This window comes from Anopheles funestus, chromosome 2RL (genome assembly GCF_943734845.2).
Source record: "Anopheles funestus chromosome 2RL, idAnoFuneDA-416_04, whole genome shotgun sequence".
Lineage (NCBI taxonomy): Eukaryota > Metazoa > Arthropoda > Insecta > Diptera > Culicidae > Anopheles > Anopheles funestus.
The window spans coordinates 93,230,574-93,254,840 of record NC_064598.1 but is presented as its reverse complement, the minus strand read 5'-3'; the positions used below and the strand labels follow the sequence as shown (position 1 = coordinate 93,254,840).

General features: G+C 40.2%; 3 protein-coding genes and 1 long non-coding RNA gene across 10 annotated transcripts in view; 1 reads left to right on the top strand and 3 right to left on the bottom strand.

The window, feature by feature from the left end:
- The window catches only part of LOC125761831 (uncharacterized), a 219,609-nt gene extending 209,789 nt beyond the window's left edge, over window positions 1-9,820 (bottom strand). The window contains exon 1 of the long non-coding RNA XR_007418143.1: window positions 8,307-9,820. This is a non-coding gene — a long non-coding RNA (uncharacterized LOC125761831). The remainder of the gene's footprint in view (window positions 1-8,306) is intronic.
- LOC125761793 (uncharacterized) overlaps window positions 1-17,088 on the top strand; it is a 96,688-nt gene extending 79,600 nt beyond the window's left edge. For all 5 annotated transcript variants that reach the window (XM_049423293.1, XM_049423294.1, XM_049423290.1 and 2 more), the window contains 4 exons: window positions 13,042-13,173; window positions 13,248-13,456; window positions 13,533-13,845; window positions 14,181-17,088. In XM_049423293.1, coding sequence (XP_049279250.1) covers window positions 13,042-13,173; window positions 13,248-13,456; window positions 13,533-13,845; window positions 14,181-16,225 — 2,699 coding nt within the window. In that variant the 3' untranslated portion in view covers window positions 16,226-17,088. The remainder of the gene's footprint in view (window positions 1-13,041; window positions 13,174-13,247; window positions 13,457-13,532; window positions 13,846-14,180) is intronic.
- Window positions 16,505-18,094, bottom strand: LOC125761820 (uncharacterized). Its single transcript, XM_049423336.1, has 3 exons — window positions 17,417-18,094; window positions 17,181-17,343; window positions 16,505-16,713 (listed from the first exon to the last, which is right to left on the bottom strand). Exons 1-3 carry the CDS (start codon window positions 17,892-17,894, stop codon window positions 16,683-16,685), a joined length of 672 nt encoding a protein of 223 aa, XP_049279293.1. The 5' UTR covers window positions 17,895-18,094; the 3' UTR covers window positions 16,505-16,682.
- Window positions 18,095-18,623: 529 nt separating this feature from the next.
- On the bottom strand, window positions 18,624-23,057 carry LOC125761795 (UV radiation resistance-associated gene protein). 3 transcript variants are annotated; one of them, XM_049423298.1, is made up of 7 exons: window positions 22,887-23,055; window positions 22,650-22,814; window positions 20,121-21,836; window positions 19,899-20,050; window positions 19,755-19,829; window positions 19,322-19,672; window positions 18,624-19,255 (listed from the first exon to the last, which is right to left on the bottom strand). In XM_049423298.1, the coding sequence occupies exons 3-7, from the start codon at window positions 21,831-21,833 to the stop codon at window positions 18,991-18,993; spliced, it is 2,556 nt and encodes an 851-aa protein (XP_049279255.1). In that variant the 5' UTR covers window positions 21,834-21,836; window positions 22,650-22,814; window positions 22,887-23,055; the 3' UTR covers window positions 18,624-18,990. The 3 variants fall into 3 exon arrangements, with proteins under 3 accessions (XP_049279255.1, XP_049279256.1, XP_049279254.1); XM_049423299.1 differs by having other exon boundaries at window positions 18,624-19,252; window positions 22,650-23,057; XM_049423297.1 differs by having other exon boundaries at window positions 22,650-23,055.
- Between the last annotated feature and the right edge of the window lie 1,210 nt (window positions 23,058-24,267).

Genomic DNA, 24,267 nt, shown 5'->3' with positions numbered 1-24,267 from the left:
CCTCATTTTTGCGCCAAGTTTTGCCTATAACTCGGTCTTCATCCAACGGATCGCCAATCTTTAACTTGTGGTCGATAGATGGCACCAATGGCTACATTTTCTTCTTGGATAGCCATGCCCTCAGATGTCTGTGGCAAAAGTTATTCGAGGAACCAAGTTCCTTACCCTGTTTGACAAAATGTAAAATTTTCCTCATTTTTGCAGCAAGTTTTGCCTATAACTCGGTTGATATCCAACGAATCGCCAATCTTCAACCTGTGGTCGATAGATGGCACCAATGGCTACATTTTCTTCTTGGACGGCCATGCCCTCAGATGTCTGTGGCAGAAGGTATTCGAGGAACCAAGTTCCTTATTCTGTTTGAGAAAATTGTAAAATTTTCCTCATTTTTCACCAATGTAGCAAAATTTTTTAATGTGATATATTTTAATGCGAATTTGTTGCAATAAGTTTCTTTTCACTCAAATAATGCTTTAAATTAGAAAAATAATATAAAATCAGAAAAAAAATTTAAAAAAATTTTCAACTCGAAAATTTCATAAGGCTTACCCCTTACGTTTTTTTTGGGAAATTTTGCAAAAAAAATTAAATTGATTTATTTTAATGCCAATTGTTTGCAATGTGTTTCTTTTCACTAAAGTAATGCTTTTAATAAAAAAAAGAGTGAAAAAAATTATAAAAAAAATCAAAAAATTCAAAAAAATAAACATTTACTAAGGCTCATTTTTGCAACAAGTTATGCCTATAACTCGGTCGGCATCCAACGGATCACCAATCTTTAACCTGTGGTCGATAGATGGCACCAATGGCTACATTTTCTTCTTGGACGGACATGCCCTCAGATGTCTGTGGCAGAAGTTATTCGAGGAACCAAGTTCCTTACCCTGTTTGAGAAAATGTAAAATTTTCCTCATTTTTGCGCCAAGTTTTGCCTATAACTCGGTCTTCATCCAACGGATCGCCAATCTTTAACTTGTGGTCGATAGATGGCACCAATGGCTACATTTTCTTCTTGGATAGCCATGCCCTCAGATGTCTGTGGCAGAAGTTATTCGAGGAACCAAGTTCCTTACCCTGTTTGAGAAAATGTAAAATTTTCCTCATTTTTGAGCGATTCAGCAAAATTAAAAAAAATGATTTATTTTAATGCGAATTTGTTGCAATGTGTTTCTTTTCACTCAAATAATGCTTTAAATTAGAAAAATAATATAAAATCAGAAAAAAATTTTAAAAAAATTTTCAACTCGAAAATTTCATAAGGCTTACCCCTTACGATTTTTTTGGGAAATTTTGCAAAAAAAATTAAATTGATTTATTTTAATGCCAATTGGTTGCAATGTGTTTCTTTTCACTTAAGTAATGCTTTAAATAAAAAAAAGAGTGAAAAATAATAAAAAAATCAAAAAATTCAAAAAAATAAACATTTACTAAGGCTCATTTTTGCAGCAAGTTATGCCTATAACTCGGTCGGCATCCAACGGATCACCAATCTTTAACCTGTGGTCGATAGATGGCACCAATGGCTACATTTTCTTCTTGGACGGACATGCCCTCAGATGTCTGTGGCAGAAGTTATTCGAGGAACCAAGTTCCTTACCCTGTTTGAGAAATTTTAAAATTTTCCTCATTTTTGCGCCAAGTTTTGCCTATAACTCGGTCTTCATCCAACGGATCGCCAATCTTTAACTTGTGGTCGATAGATGGCACCAATGGCTACATTTTCTTCTTGGACGGCCATGCCCTCAGATGTCTGTGGCAGAAGTTATTCGAGGAACCAAGTTCCTTACCCTGTTTGAGAAAATGTAAAATTTTCCTCATTTTTGAGCGATTCAGCAAAATTTAAAAAAATGATTTATTTTAATGCGAATTTGTTGCAATGTGTTTCTTTTCACTCAAATAATGCTTTAAATTAGAAAAATAATAAAAAATCAGAAAAAAATTTTAAAAAAATTTTCAACTCGAAAATTTCATAAGGCTTACCCCTTACGATTTTTTGGGAAATTTTGCAAAAAAAATTAAATTGATTTATTTTAATGCCAATTGGTTGCAATGTGTTTCTTTTCACTTAAGTAATGCTTTAAATAAAAAAAAAGAATGAAAAATAATAAAAAAATCAAAAAATTCAAAAAAATAAACATTTACTAAGGCTCATTTTTGCAGCAAGTTATGCCTATAACTCGGTCGGCATCCAACGGATCACCAATCTTTAACCTGTGGTCGATAGATGGCACCAATGGCTACATTTTCTTCTTGGACGGACATGCCCTCAGATGTCTGTGGCAGAAGTTATTCGAGGAACCAAGTTCCTTACCCTGTTTGAGAAAATGTAAAATTTTCCTCATTTTTGCGCCAAGTTTTGCCTATAACTCGGTCTTCATCCAACGGATCGCCAATCTTTAACTTGTGGTCGATAGATGGCACCAATGGCTACATTTTCTTCTTGGACGGCCATGCCCTCAGATGTCTGTGGCAGAAGTTATTCGAGGAACCAAGTTCCTTACCCTGTTTGAGAAAATGTAAAATTTTCCTCATTTTTGAGCGATTCAGCAAAATTTAAAAAAATGATTTATTTTAATGCGAATTTGTTGCAATGTGTTTCTTTTCACTCAAATAATGCTTTAAATTAGAAAAATAATAAAAAATCAGAAAAAAATTTTAAAAAAATTTTCAACTCGAAAATTTCATAAGGCTTACCCCTTACGATTTTTTTGGGAAATTTTGCAAAAAAAATTAAATTGATTTATTTTAATGCCAATTGGTTGCAATGTGTTTCTTTTCACTTAAGTAATGCTTTAAATAAAAAAAAGAGTGAAAAATAATAAAAAAATCAAAAAATTCAAAAAAATAAACATTTACTAAGGCTCATTTTTGCAGCAAGTTATGCCTATAACTCGGTCGGCATCCAACGGATCACCAATCTTTAACCTGTGGTCGATAGATGGCACCAATGGCTACATTTTCTTCTTGGACGGACATGCCCTCAGATGTCTGTGGCAGAAGTTATTCGAGGAACCAAGTTCCTTACCCTGTTTGAGAAAATGTAAAATTTTCCTCATTTTTGCGCCAAGTTTTGCCTATAACTCGGTCTTCATCCAACGGATCGCCAATCTTTAACTTGTGGTCGATAGATGGCACCAATGGCTACATTTTCTTCTTGGATAGCCATGCCCTCAGATGTCTGTGGCAAAAGTTATTCGAGGAACCAAGTTCCTTACCCTGTTTGACAAAATGTAAAATTTTCCTCATTTTTGCAGCAAGTTTTGCCTATAACTCGGTTGATATCCAACGAATCGCCAATCTTCAACCTGTGGTCGATAGATGGCACCAATGGCTACATTTTCTTCTTGGACGGCCATGCCCTCAGATGTCTGTGGCAGAAGTTATTCGAGGAACCAAGTTCCTTATTCTGTTTGAGAAAATTGTAAAATTTTCCTCATTTTTCACCAATGTAGCAAAATTTTTTAATGTGATATATTTTAATGCGAATTTGTTGCAATAAGTTTCTTTTCACTCAAATAATGCTTTAAATTAGAAAAATAATATAAAATCAGAAAAAAATTTTAAAAAAATTTTCAACTCGAAAATTTCATAAGGCTTACCCCTTACGTTTTTTTTGGGAAATTTTGCAAAAAAAATTAAATTGATTTATTTTAATGCCAATTGTTTGCAATGTGTTTCTTTTCACTAAAGTAATGCTTTTAATAAAAAAAATAGTGAAAAATAATAAAAAAATCAAAAAATTCAAAAAAATAAACATTTACTAAGGCTCATTTTTGCAGCAAGTTATGCCTATAACTCGGTCGGCATCCAACGGATCACCAATCTTTAACCTGTGGTCGATAGATGGCACCAATGGCTACATTTTCTTCTTGGACGGACATGCCCTCAGATGTCTGTGGCAGAAGTTATTCGAGGAACCAAGTTCCTTACCCTGTTTGAGAAAATGTAAAATTTTCCTCATTTTTGCGCCAAGTTTTGCCTATAACTCGGTCTTCATCCAACGGATCGCCAATCTTTAACTTGTGGTCGATAGATGGCACCAATGGCTACATTTTCTTCTTGGATAGCCATGCCCTCAGATGTCTGTGGCAGAAGTTATTCGAGGAACCAAGTTCCTTACCCTGTTTGAGAAAATGTAAAATTTTCCTCATTTTTGAGCGATTCAGCAAAATTAAAAAAAATGATTTATTTTAATGCGAATTTGTTGCAATGTGTTTCTTTTCACTCAAATAATGCTTTAAATTAGAAAAATAATATAAAATCAGAAAAAAATTTTAAAAAAATTTTCAACTCGAAAATTTCATAAGGCTTACCCCTTACGATTTTTTTGGGAAATTTTGCAAAAAAAATTAAATTGATTTATTTTAATGCCAATTGGTTGCAATGTGTTTCTTTTCACTTAAGTAATGCTTTAAATAAAAAAAAGAGTGAAAAATAATAAAAAAATCAAAAAATTCAAAAAAATAAACATTTACTAAGGCTCATTTTTGCAGCAAGTTATGCCTATAACTCGGTCGGCATCCAACGGATCACCAATCTTTAACCTGTGGTCGATAGATGGCACCAATGGCTACATTTTCTTCTTGGACGGACATGCCCTCAGATGTCTGTGGCAGAAGTTATTCGAGGAACCAAGTTCCTTACCCTGTTTGAGAAAATGTAAAATTTTCCTCATTTTTGCGCCATGTTTTGCCTATAACTCGGTCTTCATCCAACGGATCGCCAATCTTTAACTTGTGGTCGATAGATGGCACCAATGGCTACATTTTCTTCTTGGATAGCCATGCCCTCAGATGTCTGTGGCAGAAGTTATTCGAGGAACCAAGTTCCTTACCCTGTTTGAGAAAATGTAAAATTTTCCTCATTTTTGAGCGATTCAGCAAAATTTAAAAAAATGATTTATTTTAATGCGAATTTGTTGCAATGTGTTTCTTTTCACTCAAATAATGCTTTAAATTAGAAAAATAATAAAAAATCAGAAAAAAATTTTAAAAAAATTTTCAACTCGAAAATTTCATAAGGCTTACCCCTTACGATTTTTTTGGGAAATTTTGCAAAAAAAATTAAATTGATTTATTTTAATGCCAATTGGTTGCAATGTGTTTCTTTTCACTTAAGTAATGCTTTAAATAAAAAAAAGAGTGAAAAATAATAAAAAAATCAAAAAATTCAAAAAAATAAACATTTACTAAGGCTCATTTTTGCAGCAAGTTATGCCTATAACTCGGTCGGCATCCAACGGATCACCAATCTTTAACCTGTGGTCGATAGATGGCATCAATGGCTAAATTTTCTTATTGGACGGCCATGTCCTCAGATGTCTGTGTCAGGAGTTATTCGAGAAGTCAAGTTCCATACCCTGTTTGAGAAAATGTAAAATTTTCCTCATTTTTGCAGCAAGTTTTGCCTATAACTCGGTTGATATCCAACGAATCGCCAATCTTCAACCTGTGGTCGATAGATGGCACCAATGGCTACATTTTCTTCTTGGACGGCCATGCCCTCAGATGTCTGTGGCAGAAGTTATTCGAGGAACCAAGTTCCTTACCCTGTTTGAGAAAATGTAAAATTTTCCTCATTTTTGAGCGATTCAGCAAAATTTAAAAAAATGATTTATTTTAATGCGAATTTGTTGCAATGTGTTTCTTTTCACTCAAATAATGCTTTAAACTCAAAAAATAATAAAAAATCAGAAAAAAAATTTAAAAAAATTTTCAACTCGAAAATTTCATAAGGCTTACCCCTTACGATTTTTTTGGGAAATTTTGCAAAAAAAATTAAATTGATTTATTTTAATGCCAATTGGTTGCAATGTGTTTCTTTTCACTTAAGTAATGCTTTTAATAAAAAAAAGAGTGAAAAATAATAAAAAAATCCAAAAATTCAAAAAAATAAACATTTACTAAGGCTCATTTTTGCAGCAAGTTATGCCTATAACTCGGTCGGCATCCAACGGATCACCAATCTTTAACCTGTGGTCGATAGATGGCACCAATGGCTACATTTTCTTCTTGGACGGACATGCCCTCAGATGTCTGGGGCAGAAGTTATTCGAGGAACCAAGTTCCTTACCCTGTTTGAGAAAATGTAAAATTTTCCTCATTTTTGCGCCAAGTTTTGCCTATAACTCGGTCTTCATCCAACGGATCGCCAATCTTTAACTTGTGGTCGATAGATGGCACCAATGGCTACATTTTCTTCTTGGACAGCCATGCCCTCAGATGTCTGTGGCAGAAGTTATTCGAGGAACCAAGTTCCTTACCCTGTTTGAGAAAATGTAAAATTTTCCTCATTTTTGAGCGATTCAGCAAAATTAAAAAAAATGATTTATTTTAATGCGAATTTGTTGCAATGTGTTTCTTTTCACTCAAATAATGCTTTAAATTAGAAAAATAATAAAAAATCAGAAAAAAAATTTAAAAAAATTTTCTACTCGAAAATTTCATAAGGCTTACCCCTTACGATTTTTTTGGGAAATTTTGCAAAAAAAATTAAATTGATTTATTTTAATGCCAATTGGTTGCAATGTGTTTCTTTTCACTTAAGTAATGCTTTAAATAAAAAAAAGAGTGAAAAATAATAAAAAAATCAAAAAATTCAAAAAAATAAACATTTACTAAGGCTCATTTTTGCAGCAAGTTATGCCTATAACTCGGTCGGCATCCAACGGATCACCAATCTTTATCCTGTGGTCGATAGATGGCACCAATGGCTACATTTTCTTCTTGGACGGACATGCCCTCAGATGTCTGTGGCAGAAGTTATTCGAGGAACCAAGTTCCTTACCCTGTTTGAGAAAATGTAAAATTTTCCTCATTTTTGCGCCAAGTTTTGCCTATAACTCGGTCTTCATCCAACGGATCGCCAATCTTTAACTTGTGGTCGATAGATGGCACCAATGGCTACATTTTCTTCTTGGACGGCCATGCCCTCAGATGTCTGTGGCAGAAGTTATTCGAGGAACCAAGTTCCTTACCCTGTTTGAGAAAATGTAAAATTTTCCTCATTTTTGAGCGATTCAGCAAAATTTAAAAAAAATGATTTATTTTAATGCGAATTTGTTGCAATGTGTTTCTTTTCACTCAAATAATGCTTTAAATTAGAAAAATAATAAAAAATCAGATAAAAATTTTAAAAAAATTTTCAACTCGAAAATTTCATAAGGCTTACCCCTTACGATTTTTTTGGGAAATTTTGCAAAAAAAATTAAATTGATTTATTTTAATGCCAATTGGTTGCAATGTGTTTCTTTTCACTTAAGTAATGCTTTAAATAAAAAAAAGAGTGAAAAATAATAAAAAAATCAAAAAATTCAAAAAAATAAACATTTACTAAGGCTCATTTTTGCAGCAAGTTATGCCTATAACTCGGTCGGTATTCAACGGATTGCCAATCTTTATCCTGTGGTCGATAGATGGCACCAATGGCTACATTTTCTTCTTTGACGGCCATGCCCTCAGATGTCTGTGGCAAAAGTTATTCGAGGAATCAAGTTCCTTACCCTGTTTGAGAAAATGTAAAATTTTCCTCATTTTTGCAGCAAGTTTTGCCTATAACTCGGTCTTCATCCAACGGATCGCCAATCTTTAACTTGTGGTCGATAGATGGCACCAATGGCTACATTTTCTTCTTGGACAGCCATGCCCTCAGATGTCTGTGGCAGAAGTTATTCGAGGAACCAAGTTCCTTACCCTGTTTGAGAAAATGTAAAATTTTCCTCATTTTTGAGCGATTCAGCAAAATTAAAAAAAATGATTTATTTTAATGCGAATTTGTTGCAATGTGTTTCTTTTCACTCAAATAATGCTTTAAACTCAAAAAATAATAAAAAATCAGAAAAAAATTTTAAAAAAATTTTCAACTCGAAAATTTCATAAGGCTTACCCCTTACGTTTTTTTTGGGAAATTTTGCAAAAAAAATTAAATTGATTTATTTTAATGCCAATTGGTTGCAATGTGTTTCTTTTCACTAAAGTAATGCTTTTAATAAAAAAAAGAGTGAAAAATAATAAAAAAAATCAAAAAATTCAACAACATGAAAATTTACTAAGGCTCATTTTTGCAGCAAGTTATGCCTATAACTCGGTCGGTATTCAACGGATTGCCAATCTTTATCCTGTGGTCGATAGATGGCACCAATGGCTACATTTTCTTCTTTGACGGCCATGCCCTCAGATGTCTGTGGCAAAAGTTATTCGAGGAATCAAGTTCCTTACCCTGTTTGACAAAATGTAAAATTTTCCTCATTTTTGCAGCAAGTTTTGCCTATAACTCGGTTAATATCCAACGAATCGCCAATCTTCAACCTGTGGTCGATAGATGGCACCAATGGCTACATTTTCTTCTTGGACAGCCATGCCCTCAGATGTCTGTGGCAGAAGTTATTCGAGGAACCAAGTTCCTTACCCTGTTTGAGAAAATGTAAAATTTTCCTCATTTTTGAGCGATTCAGCAAAATTTAAAAAAATGATTTATTTTAATGCGAATTTGTTGCAATGTGTTTCTTTTCACTCAAATAATGCTTTAAACTCAAAAAATAATAAAAAATCAGATAAAAATTTTAAAAAAATTTTCAACTCGAAAATTTCATAAGGCTTACCCCTTACGATTTTTTTGGGAAATTTTGCAAAAAAAATTAAATTGATTTATTTTAATGCCAATTGGTTGCAATGTGTTTCTTTTCACTTAAGTAATGCTTTAAATAAAAAAAAGAGTGAAAAATAATAAAAAAATCAAAAAATTCAAAAAAATAAACATTTACTAAGGCTCATTTTTGCAGCAAGTTATGCCTATAACTCGGTCGGTATTCAACGGATTGCCAATCTTTATCCTGTGGTCGATAGATGGCACCAATGGCTACATTTTCTTCTTTGACGGCCATGCCCTCAGATGTCTGTGGCAAAAGTTATTCGAGGAATCAAGTTCCTTACCCTGTTTGAGAAAATGTAAAATTTTCCTCATTTTTGCAGCAAGTTTTGCCTATAACTCGGTCTTCATCCAACGGATCGCCAATCTTTAACTTGTGGTCGATAGATGGCACCAATGGCTACATTTTCTTCTTGGACAGCCATGCCCTCAGATGTCTGTGGCAGAAGTTATTCGAGGAACCAAGTTCCTTACCCTGTTTGAGAAAATGTAAAATTTTCCTCATTTTTGAGCGATTCAGCAAAATTTAAAAAAATGATTTATTTTAATGCGAATTTGTTGCAATGTGTTTCTTTTCACTCAAATAATGCTTTAAACTCAAAAAATAATAAAAAATCAGAAAAAAATTTTAAAAAAATTTTCAACTCGAAAATTTCATAAGGCTTACCCCTTACGTTTTTTTTGGGAAATTTTGCAAAAAAAATTAAATTGATTTATTTTAATGCCAATTGGTTGCAATGTGTTTCTTTTCACTAAAGTAATGCTTTTAATAAAAAAAAGAGTGAAAAATAATAAAAAAAATCAAAAAATTCAACAACATGAAAATTTACTAAGGCTCATTTTTGCAGCAAGTTATGCCTATAACTCGGTCGGTATTCAACGGATTGCCAATCTTTATCCTGTGGTCGATAGATGGCACCAATGGCTACATTTTCTTCTTTGACGGCCATGCCCTCAGATGTCTGTGGCAAAAGTTATTCGAGGAATCAAGTTCCTTACCCTGTTTGACAAAATGTAAAATTTTCCTCATTTTTGCAGCAAGTTTTGCCTATAACTCGGTTGATATCCAACGAATCGCCAATCTTCAACCTGTGGTCGATAGATGGCACCAATGGCTACATTTTCTTCTTGGACAGCCATGCCCTCAGATGTCTGTGGCAGAAGTTATTCGAGGAACCAAGGTTCCTTACCCTGTTTGAGAAAATGTAAAATTTTCCTCATTTTTGAGCGATTCAGCAAAATTTAAAAAAATGATTTATTTTAATGCGAATTTGTTGCAATGTGTTTCTTTTCACTCAAATAATGCTTTAAACTCAAAAAATAATAAAAAATCAGAAAAAAAATTTAAAAAAATTTTCAACTCGAAAATTTCATAAGGCTTACCCCTTACGATTTTTTTGGGAAATTTTGCAAAAAAAATTAAATTGATTTATTTTAATGCCAATTGGTTGCAATGTGTTTCTTTTCACTTAAGTAATGCTTTAAATAAAAAAAAGAGTGAAAAATAATAAAAAAATCAAAAAAATTCAAAAAAATAAACATTTACTAAGGCTCATTTTTGCAGCAAGTTATGCCTATAACTCGGGCATCCAACGGATCACCAATCTTTATCCTGTGGTCGATAGATGGCACCAATGGCTACATTTTCTTCTTGGACGGACATGCCCTCAGATGTCTGTGGCAGAAGTTATTCGAGGAACCAAGTTCCTTACCCTGTTTGAGAAAATGTAAAATTTTCCTCATTTTTGCGCCAAGTTTTGCCTATAACTCGGTCTTCATCCAACGGATCGCCAATCTTTAACTTGTGGTCGATAGATGGCACCAATGGCTACATTTTCTTCTTGGACAGCCATGCCCTCAGATGTCTGTGGCAGAAGTTATTCGAGGAACCAAGTTCCTTACCCTGTTTGAGAAAATGTAAAATTTTCCTCATTTTTGAGCGATTCAGCAAAATTTAAAAAAATGATTTATTTTAATGCGAATTTGTTGCAATGTGTTTCTTTTCACTCAAATAATGCTTTAAACTCAAAAAATAATAAAAAATCAGAAAAAAAATTTAAAAAAATTTTCAACTCGAAAATTTCATAAGGCTTACCCCTTACGATTTTTTTGGGAAATTTTGCAAAAAAAATTAAATTGATTTATTTTAATGCCAATTGGTTGCAATGTGTTTCTTTTCACTTAAGTAATGCTTTAAATAAAAAAAAGAGTGAAAAATAATAAAAAAATCAAAACATTCAAAAAAATAAACATTTACTAAGGCTCATTTTTGCAGCAAGTTATGCCTATAACTCGGTCGGTATTCAACGGATTGCCAATCTTTATCCTGTGGTCGATAGATGGCACCAATGGCTACATTTTCTTCTTTGACGGCCATGCCCTCAGATGTCTGTGGCAAAAGTTATTCGAGGAATCAAGTTCCTTACCCTGTTTGACAAAATGTAAAATTTTCCTCATTTTTGCAGCAAGTTTTGCCTATAACTCGGTTGATATCCAACGAATCGCCAATCTTCAACCTGTGGTCGATAGATAGCACCAATGGCTACATTTTCTTCTTGGACGGCCATGCCCTCAGATGTCTGTGGCAGAAGTTATTCGAGGAACCAAGTTCCTTACCCTGTTTGAGAAAATGTAAAATTTTCCTCATTTTTGAGCGATTCAGCAAAATTTAAAAAAATGATTTATTTTAATGCGAATTTGTTGCAATGTGTTTCTTTTCACTCAAATAATGCTTTAAATTAGAAAAATAATAAAAAATCAGAAAAAAATTTTAAAAAAATTTTCAACTCGAAAATTTCATAAGGCTTACCCCTTACGATTTTTTTGGGAAATTTTGCAAAAAAAATTAAATTGATTTATTTTAATGCCAATTGGTTGCAATGTGTTTCTTTTCACTAAAGTAATGTTTTAATTTAAAAAAAGAGTGAAAAATAATAAAAAAATCAAAACATTCAAAAAAACAAACATTTACTAAGGCTCATTTTGCACCAAGTTTTGCCTATAACTCGGTCGGTATTCAACGGATTGCCAATCTTTAACCTGTGGTCGATAGATGGCACCAATGGCTACATTTTCTTCATGGACAGCCATGCTCTCAGGTGTCCGTGCCGGAAGTTATTCGAGGAACCAAGTTCCTTACCCTGTTTGAGAAAATGTAAAATTTTCCTCATTTTTGAACAATGTAACAAAATTTCTAAATGTGATATATTTTAATGCGAATTGGTTGAACTAAGTTTCTTTTCACTCAAATAATGTTTTAAATAAAAAAAACGAGTAAAAGTGACCGTGGCGGAATTTGCAATTTGAGGGATGCAATTCGCTTTTGGTCCATTTTCCCACGACCATTGTTACGATGTGTGTATTGTATTGTTTTGTCGAATATAACTGACATCAGAGCGTGACTTTTCAAACTTTGAATCAGTTTCTTAAGATATTGCGTAGAACGAATAGTAAAGTCTATTACTAAGGAAGCTTCTACCAATGGATTAGAAGAATATTTATAGAATTATTTTATAGATTCCGAGAGTTTTAAAAGCTGCTACAGAAGATCTTAATTTATCCCATTGATGGACAGCCAGTTGTAGCCAAATCTGCTATTCCAATTCTACGTCCTAATGTTATACTCAGTCTCTTCTACTCGCGTTTTAAATGCGCCCTCAGTAACGTACATGGTCCATCACACCCTGGATAGCAATTTAAGGCAAAATCACCTCATATATTGCTACTGTGAATGGGACACAGATGAACCAAATTGGTCACACATTAGCCTAATCACTTTTCGATCTTTGAAATCCCACTCCCACACTATCATTTGATTCGAACGCGTCACGCAGTCCATTCCAGCGTATAACAGAGCCATTTGTTTGCATGTTAATAAGGTTAGCGCTTCTTCGTTCCAAAAAAAAGAAAACGCAGCCACCACCATTAACGATCCCGATCTCACGATCCCACGATCATTCATCCCGCAACTGATCGTTATGCAATGAGCACAGGTGACTACCGGTTTTTGTCGAGGGCAGTACGGATTCTACACGAAACAATAACTCAATCGAAGCAATTCCCTCGGTCATGGTGAGAAGTGAGGGAGCCGGAGGGGATGGTCATATCGTCGTATGCATTCTTTAATTATCTGTCACTTTTTTCAACTGACCACTAAAGCGGTTCCAAACGGGCAGCATACAAAGAGCACCAGAGGCCCTTTTTCTTCCACTAACTGTGTGTTGATATGCAAATATGGGAACTGGCTTTGGTCAGCAATGAAAAAGGAAATAGAAAAGCTATAATCAAGCGATAGCGCTGGATGGGAACTTCAAGGTATAAGGGCCCACGTTCATATGGCAGAGGTACTTTACGGTTTCTTTGTTTTTTTTTGCATTCTTTCCCACTCTCCGGCAGGTTATTTCTCATTCATCAACGACAAGGGCGCACCGACGGCAACCGTGTACACGACGATCGTACAGCTGGTGCGGGATCAAGTCTACAAGTTCCTGTCACTGGACAACCTTTCCGCGTACACCGAATCGCACGGTAAGTGACAATTAGACAGTAACGTAACCACCGAATTGTTTCTAACCTGGACGAAATGACCGCTTTGCCAACAGATAACTTTAGCCACAAAACGCACTACGTGAAGGCGACGGCAAAGGCGGGCCAGGTGTACCGACTGTTGGCGGTGTTCCAGGACGGAGATCACAAATCGGCCACGTCGCCCTCTAGTCACAAGGATGCGTCAGCCGCCGGTAACGGTAACGTTGGTGGACGGGAGAAAGAACGGGGCAAGTACGCGCAGCTGTTGGATGACAATCGTCAGGTAGGTGCCATCTTTTCTAGAAATACTTACGTCAACATCCTCTAACGCTCTCTTTTCATTCTACTTTACCCACCAGATCTATTACGTGTCGCTGTCCGCCAAAGGCAAGTTCTACGAGATCGAACAGCACAGTGCACCGGTACTGCAGAAGTACACCAACTTTGGCAACCACCATCAGCTGCACAGTCTGAACGGGAACAACACGAGCAGCAGCAGCGTGGGTACGAACGGGAACCAATCAGCCCAGCAGCAACAGCAGCGAAAACCGAAACAGCTGAGCCGGGATTGTGTGCATCGGATCGGGTTCATTATGCAGTCGGATCCGTGTCTACCGTTGAACCTGAAGCTCATCTCACCGCAGACGGGAGCAAACTCCTCCACCGTACCTGGTAAGAAGATCGTCTGTTGAATAACGTCGACACAGGAGGCCGTTTGCCGAGTCAGCCAGGCTTTAGATCTCGAATCAGGAGACGGAACTTACATGAGATATGGGCAAATAGTTTTAAGACCTCACTGCTATTAAAGGTCTTTTTGTTCAATAGTCAAATCAGTGCTCCTAGGTCTATATCTGGAACTAGCCCAAGGATACGCAGTTTGCCATATGACTCCTCCTATGGAGATGCAACGAAGTACTGCCTTCTGCTAGATCTCCAGGCAACTCGACGTACGATAGCTCAAAGTCTAATGATACTAATCGGTACCAACATTGTTTTCCTTCCCCCAGAGTACGTGACGATCGCAAAGATCAGCGAGGAGAACTTCCTGATTGCGTGCCCGCTGGATGAGCAGCACCTAACGACGACACTGACGCTGACGAAGCTACACCTAACGCCCCAGATGAAGTTCGCCAAGTGTACGATGGGTTTCGAGAACGAGCAGCACATGTTCCTGAACGCGAACGTTCAAACCGTGCTGAAGTTTTGCCAGTTCAATTGCGATAACTTCCTCCGTGTGGTCGATCACGAAACAAACGCGATCGAGCTGCAGCAAATGACGGCATTGTCCATTGGGCAGCAGCAGTCGCTTACCTTGACGTCAAACACCACGACAACGACCGGTCCGAGTTCCCTCGGATCGAGTGCAAGCGGCGGCGGCGGTGGTGGTGGTGGTGGAAAACACGAATCAAAGGGAGGTTCCGATGTGCTTCGAAGGTTTGGCCGCCTGTTTGGTGGTGGATCGGGTGGTGGAAACGATCGAAACGGGTCCGGCCACGAAAAGGAAGATTCCATCATATTTTTAAGTAAAAATGATCTGGAAAGTCTCGAATGCGGTGGTCGAGAGCTGGGCGGAATGGACGGCGGAGATCACCATCACCATCATGCATCGCTGCACCAAACACAACACCACCACAGCCTGGTGGACGATCGAACACTCGGAGGACGTTCGGACAGTGCGACCGAACCGCACTCCCTTCCGATGCCAAGCTACCGGAGTGAGAAGATGAAGGTATTTGCTTCGCCAAATGGTAAAAGCAAGGGTACCACACCGACAACGGCTACATCTTCCTCGTCCAGCCGATGGTTCCGTGGGTTTGGAAGCCGATCGAGCGCGAACGAGTCCGTATCGGCCGATGACGAGTGGGACAAACGGACAAGCCTGGACCGGTACCGGGACATGTCGAAACTGATCCAGGAACGGTTCGGTACGCTCGGTATGCTTTCGCTATCGTCACGTGCGGCGAGCACCGATCGGATCGGTACCTTCGATGATGGTACGATCGTAAGCCACGATCCGGGTTCCTCGGTCGCTAGTGTCGGCGCACGGGAAAAGTGTCTCTCGCTGCAGCACATCGAGCAGAAGAGCAAACCGGATCTGGTACCGCCTCACCATGTGGCTGGCAGCGGTGACGAGACGCCGGTGTTGCGCACCGTCGATGATGACGATGACAATGGCAGTGAGCTGACGGCATCCGAGCTCGGGGACACCATATTCTTCCCGCTGCGTCACAGCACCAACCAGCAATCGTTCATGACGCAGAAGCTGTACAGCGAGTTTCACGTGAAGACGAAACAGTACAGCAAATCATCGTCCAGCATCCAGCACCTGCTGCATCTGGCCGGGAATGGGAATCGATCCGCCAGCAACGAGTTAGCGGTCGGTAAGAAAAGCGCACTGAAGAACCGCTTCCGAAACGGTGGAACAAATCACGATCGTAATCACGGCAGCAGTGAGGTTGTGCTTTCGTTTGAGGATCTTCGCTACATGAACAGTGTGTGCGATGAAGCGGAGGAACGAATGCACGGGTCACGCCCATCATCGATGGTGGTGATGAAGGAAAAGCGCCCAAAAACGGTTTCCCTTCGGGAACCTCTAGCGGCAGCAAGCGAACGGACGATACTGGACGATTTACCGTACAGCAGTGTGCGTGATTCGATCGTGCTGCAGGAAGGTGATTCCGATCAGGACAGCAGCTCCGTACCGGCGGAGAGCATTTATGCGGAAATTTGTACCGAGCATGTGGCGGCGATGGCCAACGCTAACGGTAGCAGTCCAACGCCACCACTGCCACAGAAACCGAAACCAGCGCACCACCAACAGCAACAGCCAGAGAAACGGTTTGTTAGCATCCGGATCAATGTACCACCGTGCGATAGTGTCGCTGCCGGTTCGGTTAGTCTTAATCCGGCCGGTGCCAATGCAACTACTGTCACCACCACCGCGAGCCCTAGCAGCACCGCTACTAGCAGCTGCAACAGCAACACCAGCAGCCGCTGCTCGTCGGCCGTTTCTAGTCCGATGGAAGACAACATTTACAACACGATCAAATGATGTGTTGGCGCCTGTTGTGTGTTGGAAAAGACGACGACCAAAGTATTACCGGAATTTGTGATAAACCTTCCCATTCCGTTTGGTAAAGCGGAAGAGGGAACCCGGGGATAAGAAAAGGAATAGGTGCTGTAAAACCGAAAACCATACCGGCAAATGGTGAAAACAAACACAAAATTAGATTGGGAGATAAAAGTTTTAAGCGTTTAAAAAACGATCACGTATTATACAAAGAGGTTCGGAAGATGTACTTAATCAGCTAGGAAGACACTGAGTCGTGTGTATGTGTGTGAGAGAGAGCGAGTAAGGGATGTAGCGTTTATTAATCCTAGCGATAATCACGAACGGTAGTAGTTACAGACCAACCAGGGGTCCTCAGAGCCGCATCCGTTTACTCTTCTGCTAGACCTTTGGACACCGAGCCAGGACCGGATCGACAGGATGTGCATGCAGTGGTCAATTACGCGTGTACAGGAATGTCCGGTGTTTTACTGCGCATAGTAATCAAATGTAAAAAAATAAATAAATAAAACTTTGTGAATCACGAGATACCAGCACCTACCCCGGAAGAAAGCAAAATTTGAAACATGACAAAAATGAAGAAAAAAAAGGATAGTTATAGTAGATATAACGTTGGTTGAAAAGCACATGTAAAATTAAAACGCACACGCGTGGGTATCGTTTAAAGCAGGCGAATTATTTAATAGAGGAAACAACGATCGAACTAATTGTTGTTGTAGCTGTGTAGAGTGTGAAATGCGAGGTCAACCAAGGAGTTAAGGAAGGAGAGATAAAGAAACAGAGGAAGAGAGAAGGAGGAATGTTTTTGAACCTCAATAAAAATGTCCTTGATTGTAAGAGTGTAATTAATGGCACGATGTAGTAGTTTTTTGTGTACCAACAACTCATTGAGAACAAATCCCTATACAACTGGGTAGTAATCGCTGTAAATGCTTACATTTGTTCGTACAGCTTCTGCAGCAAATAAAAGGCAAAGTCGTAATGGGCATAATTGTCGGACAAATCCTCCATGATGCGTTTCAGCAGCTGCAGCAGCATGTTGAACTCGCGCAACAGTATCCCTTGCTTGAGCAGAACATGTTGCCCTACGTGCACATCGTCTACAAGAGAAAGAAAAAGCAACAGGTCAATGAACATGCATTCCGGGAAAAAAAGAAAGAAAGAACAACATACATTTGGTACGTGACATCAGTTCCGCATCATCCGCTTGCATCATGGTGGTGAAAATCTTGTTCATTTTGTACTTTAAAGCTGACTTTTCCTTTGCGACCTGTATCCCAATTGCCGTTCGCAAGGATTTGAGCGACGATTTGAGGATGTCATCCTCCGTACGCATCGTTACCAAACGTTCCTGCTGCTGTTGGGCGAACGTTGTCATCTGGAACTCAACGTACTGTTTCGGATTATCTAGTACGGTTTTAAAATCGGGCAGACCGAACTGTATCATGAAGTGGTCCTGCGATGGTGTCGGCGTGTTGGATGGTTTTCGCTTCGTACCTTTCCCCTTACCCGCCGACGGGTTGTCTTTGTCGGGCTGATATTTTACGATCATGGCGTCCAGCGAATCGATCGGTATGCCGTTTCGATCGTACATCTTGTAGCCCATGATCTGCAGGGCAATATCCGTCAGATCCGATACGTTTATGTTCATTGTGAAAAGCGGAGCAAACTAAGATGGTTCTGCACTGCACACATGCAACGGCCACCACAAAACCGGTTATGGATTCCACAAAACTATGCGAATTATTACTGGCTGGTTCAGTTTTATTAAAAATATTGAAGACGCAGCATTTTCTGAGCAAAGCTCGGATTGTTTATTGTTTACTTAAATTTCTGCACACTAGAACTGTCATCTTGTTTGTTTATATGGCAGTGCGTTTATATTGCTATGGCTAGCGATTTGAAAAGAACAGCCGTTGTGTTTCAAAATGTATAAATTTAGTGAGTTTTTATAATAAGAAAACTCTCAATAATCATGTCGAAAAACTCATATCCAGTAGCTACTAAGTTCAACGTTAACAAGACGAATTAGAAAAAGCTCTTTATCTCCGGGATCCTTCATTTTTATCAGAAATCAAGAAGCGGCCAAGCCATCCCACTATCGGCGGAGATTCAAACGAGTGGAAAACGAGGTGCTGTTCGTTGTAAATAAAATTATGCCGGAAGCTTAGGTAGCAAAAAACCACAAATAACATTAATTTGAATATATCTTTATTCATATTTTCAACGACCAAACAAGGACATAAATCCGAAGCCAAATGTTACTCTGAGTTAAACTCGCATTACCCAAGAGTTTGTGAACTAACTTGTGAACTTGGGTACACGGTTGTGTAATTTTCCCCAACATGATCGCCCCAGACCAGTTCCAACTTACCACAGGTTTGAGTTGAACTTGATTCGTTTATTTTCTGTTTATTGTTTACAATTGTTTCGCTTTACACTATAGCGCATTCTTCGCTACCATTTTGTTGCTTTCTGCTTATTGCTGTTTCATCGTACCGCTTCCGTTTATCCGGCGATGAACTCCAAAATATCAGCGGAAAATGTTATACTCCAATAAATATTAAACTAAAACTCAAACAAAAACGGAAACGAAACGAGTGAGAAAGTTAACAGTATTCTTCGCGTTTGTTACAATTTAAATTAACACTTTAGGAGGGAAAATTCGTTACTATGATACTTTTCCTATCAAAACAATCTACGATCGTACGGTTTGTCGCCTTTGTTTCGACAAAGCGCAAATAGGATTAGAACTTTTTGCCACCATCGAAATCGAACGGCCGCTGTAATGGGACGCTTTTAGCTAGGATGGGATCGGAAGCAAAGGTACTATCGCCACATCCGCGCCTCGGTGGATGATGGTGTTCCTGATCAACCGCATTTCCACTACTGCTCGCACGGGTTGCCTGCTGCAACGGATGGTGCTGCCGATTGAGCTGATACTGTTTTTGCATTTGCTGTCGTCGGTCCTGAAACCGGTCCGTGTAGTATTCCACCGAACGGGAAATTCTGCTGGAAACGTTGGAAACAAACTTCAGCACACTGGATGAGCGTTCCGAGAGTGCCCTCTCTGCTTACCTACTGCTCGAAGGACTTTCCCGCAGGAATGACCCACTGCTACTGCTACCGCTGCTACTCCCGCCAACCGGTACCGCTACAAAGCCGGGTGACATTTTCAAATCGACCGTTGACGATCCGTACATGGAGGCGGGCAACATTTGGAACGCTTCCTCCAGCGGTCGGTTTTGCGCTGTGCCTCCACCGATACCCGCGATGGTAAGAATATTTTGCAGATTGATAAGCGTAGCCCGCGGATCACCACGGCTCAGCGAAAGCTGATGCTTTAGCTGGGAAATGTTCTGATTCAACAGGTACACGCCGTACAGCAGCGCGTTCGGTGCCGGACCCGACCGGCAATGCAAAGGGAAGCTGTTGAAGGGAAGAAATGGAAAGATTGTGATCATTATGAGGCGCGCTACGTTCAAGCAATTTTGCATTCCACAGTTCTTACTCTCGATCCATCGTCGGTAGTAGCTTAATGTGGTCCACTATCTTCGAACGGGAACCGTCATACTTGATGGTATTTCTAAAGGCAGTAAGAAAGAGTAGAATAAATGAATGTTTCTCACACATTTAAGGCCACACCGTAACGCACCGTAGAGGAATATCTAAAAATGAGGAACACATCATCACAGCGTGAGCGACAAAACCAAGGGCAACGCTAAGCGCTAGTGCCGGCGTTGAGTCGGAGTATGATTCCGCATTCGGTAAAGGTACATCGTTGATGGTGTAGATACCTTGATTTGTCTGTAATGGGAAGAAAGCAAAAAGAACACTGAAATGAGTGAAACTTTCCCATAAGCCCCATTCAACGTACCGTTTTGATATAATAAATTTCATTCAATCCCTTCAGCAACCGATGGCGCACCAGCAGCATCTTCCCGAACACTTCCCGCACGCTATCCTTCTGGCTGGCGTAGGCCATCTTCTGTTGGTACAGCTGTTCCTTCTCCCGGCCGTACGTCCGATAGCGCTCCATTAGCGCCGATTCCCGCTCAATATTACTATCACAGGCCGCATTTAATCGATTGCGCAACTGCTGCATCCCAATGCCGATCCGGTCGCGTTCCTGCGCCAACAGCCGGCAGCGAAACCGAGCCCGCTCGATGTGTCGCCGCAGTTCCTGACCGCGCAGTAGCACCGCCGGATCGATCGGTTCCCGCTCCTGGTAGAGGAGTTTACTCAACTGCTTGCCCATCCCGCCCGTCCGGCCCTGGTTGATCCCCGTTCGGTACACCGGATGCTTGCTGCTAAACAGCTCCATATTCAGACAGTAGGCACTCTTCATGCAGATACGCTCCGTCAGCGTTTTGGCACTGTCGGCCTCATAACGGATGCGCCGCTGCCGCTCCTGTATCGCTAGCAACCGCGCCACATCGTAGCTGGGGCGTACTTCCGCCGGGAGAAATTCCATCACGAGGTAGCGCAACTTTAAGCTCGTCTCGGTCGGTTCCGTCCAGCTGATCGGTGTGGACGGGCTGGCAGAGCGGGCGTGCGGAAACGGGCCCGTCCCGATGCTGCTTCCCCCATTGCTAACTACCGGCGACACGGACAGCTTATCGAGTCTGCCTTCGACGCCGAGCAGTAAACCGCCGTTCGCAAAGTTCCACTGGTTCGGAGACGCGGACGAGGGCGTCTGATAGGAAAACTGAGGAGCACCAGACGCCAATGGAGAGGAATTATTGCTAGTATCACAGTGTAAGACGTTGTCGGCGGTGTTTGTGCGGCCACCAGCACCACCGGTCGCACCACGTCGACCACTACCAACAATGGGTATCGTTGCCGAGGGTGAATAGGTCGGTTGGCCAGCAGCAGCAGGACCACTGGCGTACGGCACCGTTTTTGGTATCGTCCCTTCGTTCACCGTCCCGGAAACGGCCGATCGTCGTTGCTCCGGTTCGAGGATGCATGCGGCCGAAGTGAAATAACCACCGTGCAGTTGAAACACGAGCGTATTCGCCTGGAGACGCTTTTCGTTGCGCCGTGCCAGCGGCACCAGTCCGGAAAAGTAAACACCCCATGCAAACAGCATCCGGTCAGTGTTGGTCGTTGGTTGGTTTGGTTTATCGCTAGTTTGAGGATCCTCTTGCTGCTGCTGCTGCTGCTGCTCCTCATCGTCATCCTCTTTTTCTTCACTGTCGTGAGGCACTTTCGTTCCGGAGGAAAGCAACCGGCCAGCGTCGATCACGGATACACCGGACGGACCGGTGTGTTCCCACACGCGCACACACACACTTCGTAGGGAGGATTTGATCGTAGCCGGACAGTCGATTTCCGCCCACAGTACGTTCCGGTGTAGGTCAAGCTTTTCACTCGTGTAAAATGGGGCGGAGTGAGGCGTCTGGTGAAGCGTAAAGTAAACGGTACATTTTGATCTACCCCTATCGACTGGGGCGGAGGATGGCGCTAGGGTTGGAGGATGACGCTCCGGTACGATGATGTTGTGTCCGGATATTTGTATTAGGCTGCGCAACCGTAGCTGCTGCGTCGATAGTGGACTCCAGTCGCGACATCTCGGACGGTCAAACATTTTCTGTAACAGCGACACAGAACAGGCGGACACGATTAAGTAACGTAAATGATATCCCATCTCACCACAATCGCTCAAGTGCATGATAAAAACATCCCATACGCTCGCTCGTCATGTTGAAAGAACATTACGCACGCATGGAACGTGCTTTATCATATGAAGCAATCGTATCTACTGTAAACATTCTGGGGTATGCGTGACAGTAAAGCCGTAAAACTATTTTTCGATAAATTGAAACATGATCAACATGCGTAACATACTGCGCGGTGACTTTTCGTTACACTCCGACCAGGGTCCGTCGGCCCGGAAGACGCAGTGATACACTTCCAACGAATGAAAAAACATCCCCCATGGGAGACATCACAGTAGCGTTACGCCAAATGAAGCGCCTTTCTCTCTACGCGCAATCAGTTTGCTCTACATTTCCCTTCTGCGTTGGAGTTTTTCTGGCCTACTAATCGCATAATTAACTGCCCAAGGTACCTATGCTTTGTTCGATAAAGTCAAAATTATTTCATCCCAGCCACATTGAGACGCACTCGGTGGGAAGTATTTGAAGTTGGCGAAACCCGAATCGGACCAAACAACCCGATCGATCCAAGGGGTTAGATGGGTAATAATTAGATTAGGATATGTTGTTACTGTACAGCATGATACCACCATATGTTTACAACCAACATCCATTTCGATACGATGCAGCCAAATTCCTCTACTTTGTTTGAGCTGCTAACGCTCTGTGCGTTATTGCGGGTTTCTTTGCTTGCGAACGTTCTGCAACTAGCGTAGGGTAGCTATCACATTAAGTGCACGAATTACCTCATTTTTTCTTGTTTCGCTCGATTGGAAAACGGTTTCACAAGGAAAACACTCCACTGATATCGTCGTACGTTTTGCTAGATGCACCACCTTTTCGATACGATGGTTCCGATGCCAGCTCACGAAACGCAATCCGACCGATGGAATCGTAATGGGAATTCCAAGCTACAATAGAACCATGTGCGGGGAATGAATTTTCGTAAACTTTCTCGCTGCGCGTACTATCATCGATATTACTTTACTGTGGTTTTTTTCTTCTGCGTTTTGCACACTTCCGAAACGTTTTCTCGCTTTGTTTGCATCGCTGACTTTGCACAATGGGACACGCGTGGCTCAAGCGATTTGACAGCAGAAATGTCAACGAAGATTGTTTTTATCCAAGACACCCTGTGGCAGAAAAACGAAAAAATCAAATTTTGTGAACGGAAGTTATTCTCCTTTTATTAACTTATTTTCCCATTTATCAGATATTAAAGCGATATCAATTTATACTTACAAAAACGGTTCTTATCTACTATAATTTGGTGATTATGCAAAAACACACCAAGTGCTTCTTGTTTCGGAACGCCACCCCTTGGCACACAAACAGCTTTTTTGCACACGAGTTGTTTCATTATTCATTTATTTCTTGTTTTATTCATTATTATCCAGGTTTTGTGTACTTCTTTTTTTAAAATAAAACAACTTTTTCTGTTCTTTTTTAACACAATTGTATGATATATCTATTCAACAATATTTATATGTATAGAGCTTAGATTATCAACCTGTTCACAAACAAATCTACAAATATTACAATGTTTTCTTACTTTCACTTTGCATGAATGGGCGTGTGTCGTATGCTTGTATCCGAGTGTACTTTAAAGGGGACTTATATATGCACTGTTACTCATGCTCGTTAGCGCTCTAGGTGTACCGTTGTATTATCATACTTACAATGCTTACTGCTTATTTACCATTCGTCACTTAAAGGTTGTGTGTATTTTTTTTTCTGCATTTCATTTTCCATGTTTTAATGCATACATAAATATACATACGGTACATGTAATGTGCTGCATATACATATGTATAAATATGCACGAATGTGTTTATATTATCGTTACCGTTGCGCAGAGGGTAGTGGTGTAGATGAGCGGGGTGTTTTTATGTACGTTTGTCCTGTCGGTATGTTTGTGTTTTATGAATGTTAATTTTTGCATCATCTTTTGCTTGGCATTATGTTTCGCTTCCGTGATTTTGCAAGCCGTAAGGACCTTGGTGTGTTTGCCTATGCCAACCTGTTTCCTTGTTCAATCGATTCCCTTTCTTACTCTTCAGGATCTTTCGTCCGAGGTCTGAGGTATGATCTTTCATGTTCTGATTGATCGACAATCGGGGCAAATTTCCACAGATTTCGGTGTCTCTCTCAGCCCTGTGTGACTTTCCGTAACACTATTCTGCATACTATGCGTTTGTATCGGACTGTTTCGCTTCGTTCCTTCAGTGCTTTGCGGCCATTGCGTGAATAATGGCGCACTGTGTATGGCAAAGAAAACTATATTTTACAGCAACATAAAGCTCCAATGAAAACCAGCGCGATGAATACACTACGATCAACAATGTACAATCATGAGACAATAAT

What these genes read in the sequence shown, in the direction of transcription:
- LOC125761820 (XM_049423336.1), bottom strand. Translation starts at nt 17,894, where the DNA reads ATGAACATAAACGTATCGGATCTGACGGATATTGCCCTGCAGATCATG. An exon ending in ACTGATGTCACGTACCAAAT is followed by an intron (nt 17,344 to 17,416) that starts GTATGTTGTTCT and finishes TTTCTCTTGTAG; the next exon opens with ACGATGTGCACGTAGGGCAA. An exon ending in CAGAAGCTGTACGAACAAAT is followed by an intron (nt 16,714 to 17,180) that starts GTAAGCATTTAC and finishes TACTATGCGCAG; the next exon opens with TAAAACACCGGACATTCCTG.
- LOC125761795 (XM_049423297.1), bottom strand. Translation starts at nt 21,833, where the DNA reads ATGTTTGACCGTCCGAGATGTCGCGACTGGAGTCCACTATCGACGCAG. An exon ending in TTTTTAGATATTCCTCTACG is followed by an intron (nt 19,830 to 19,898) that starts GTGCGTTACGGT and finishes TACTGCCTTTAG; the next exon opens with AAATACCATCAAGTATGACG. An exon ending in CTACCGACGATGGATCGAGA is followed by an intron (nt 19,673 to 19,754) that starts GTAAGAACTGTG and finishes TCCCTTCAACAG; the next exon opens with CTTCCCTTTGCATTGCCGGT.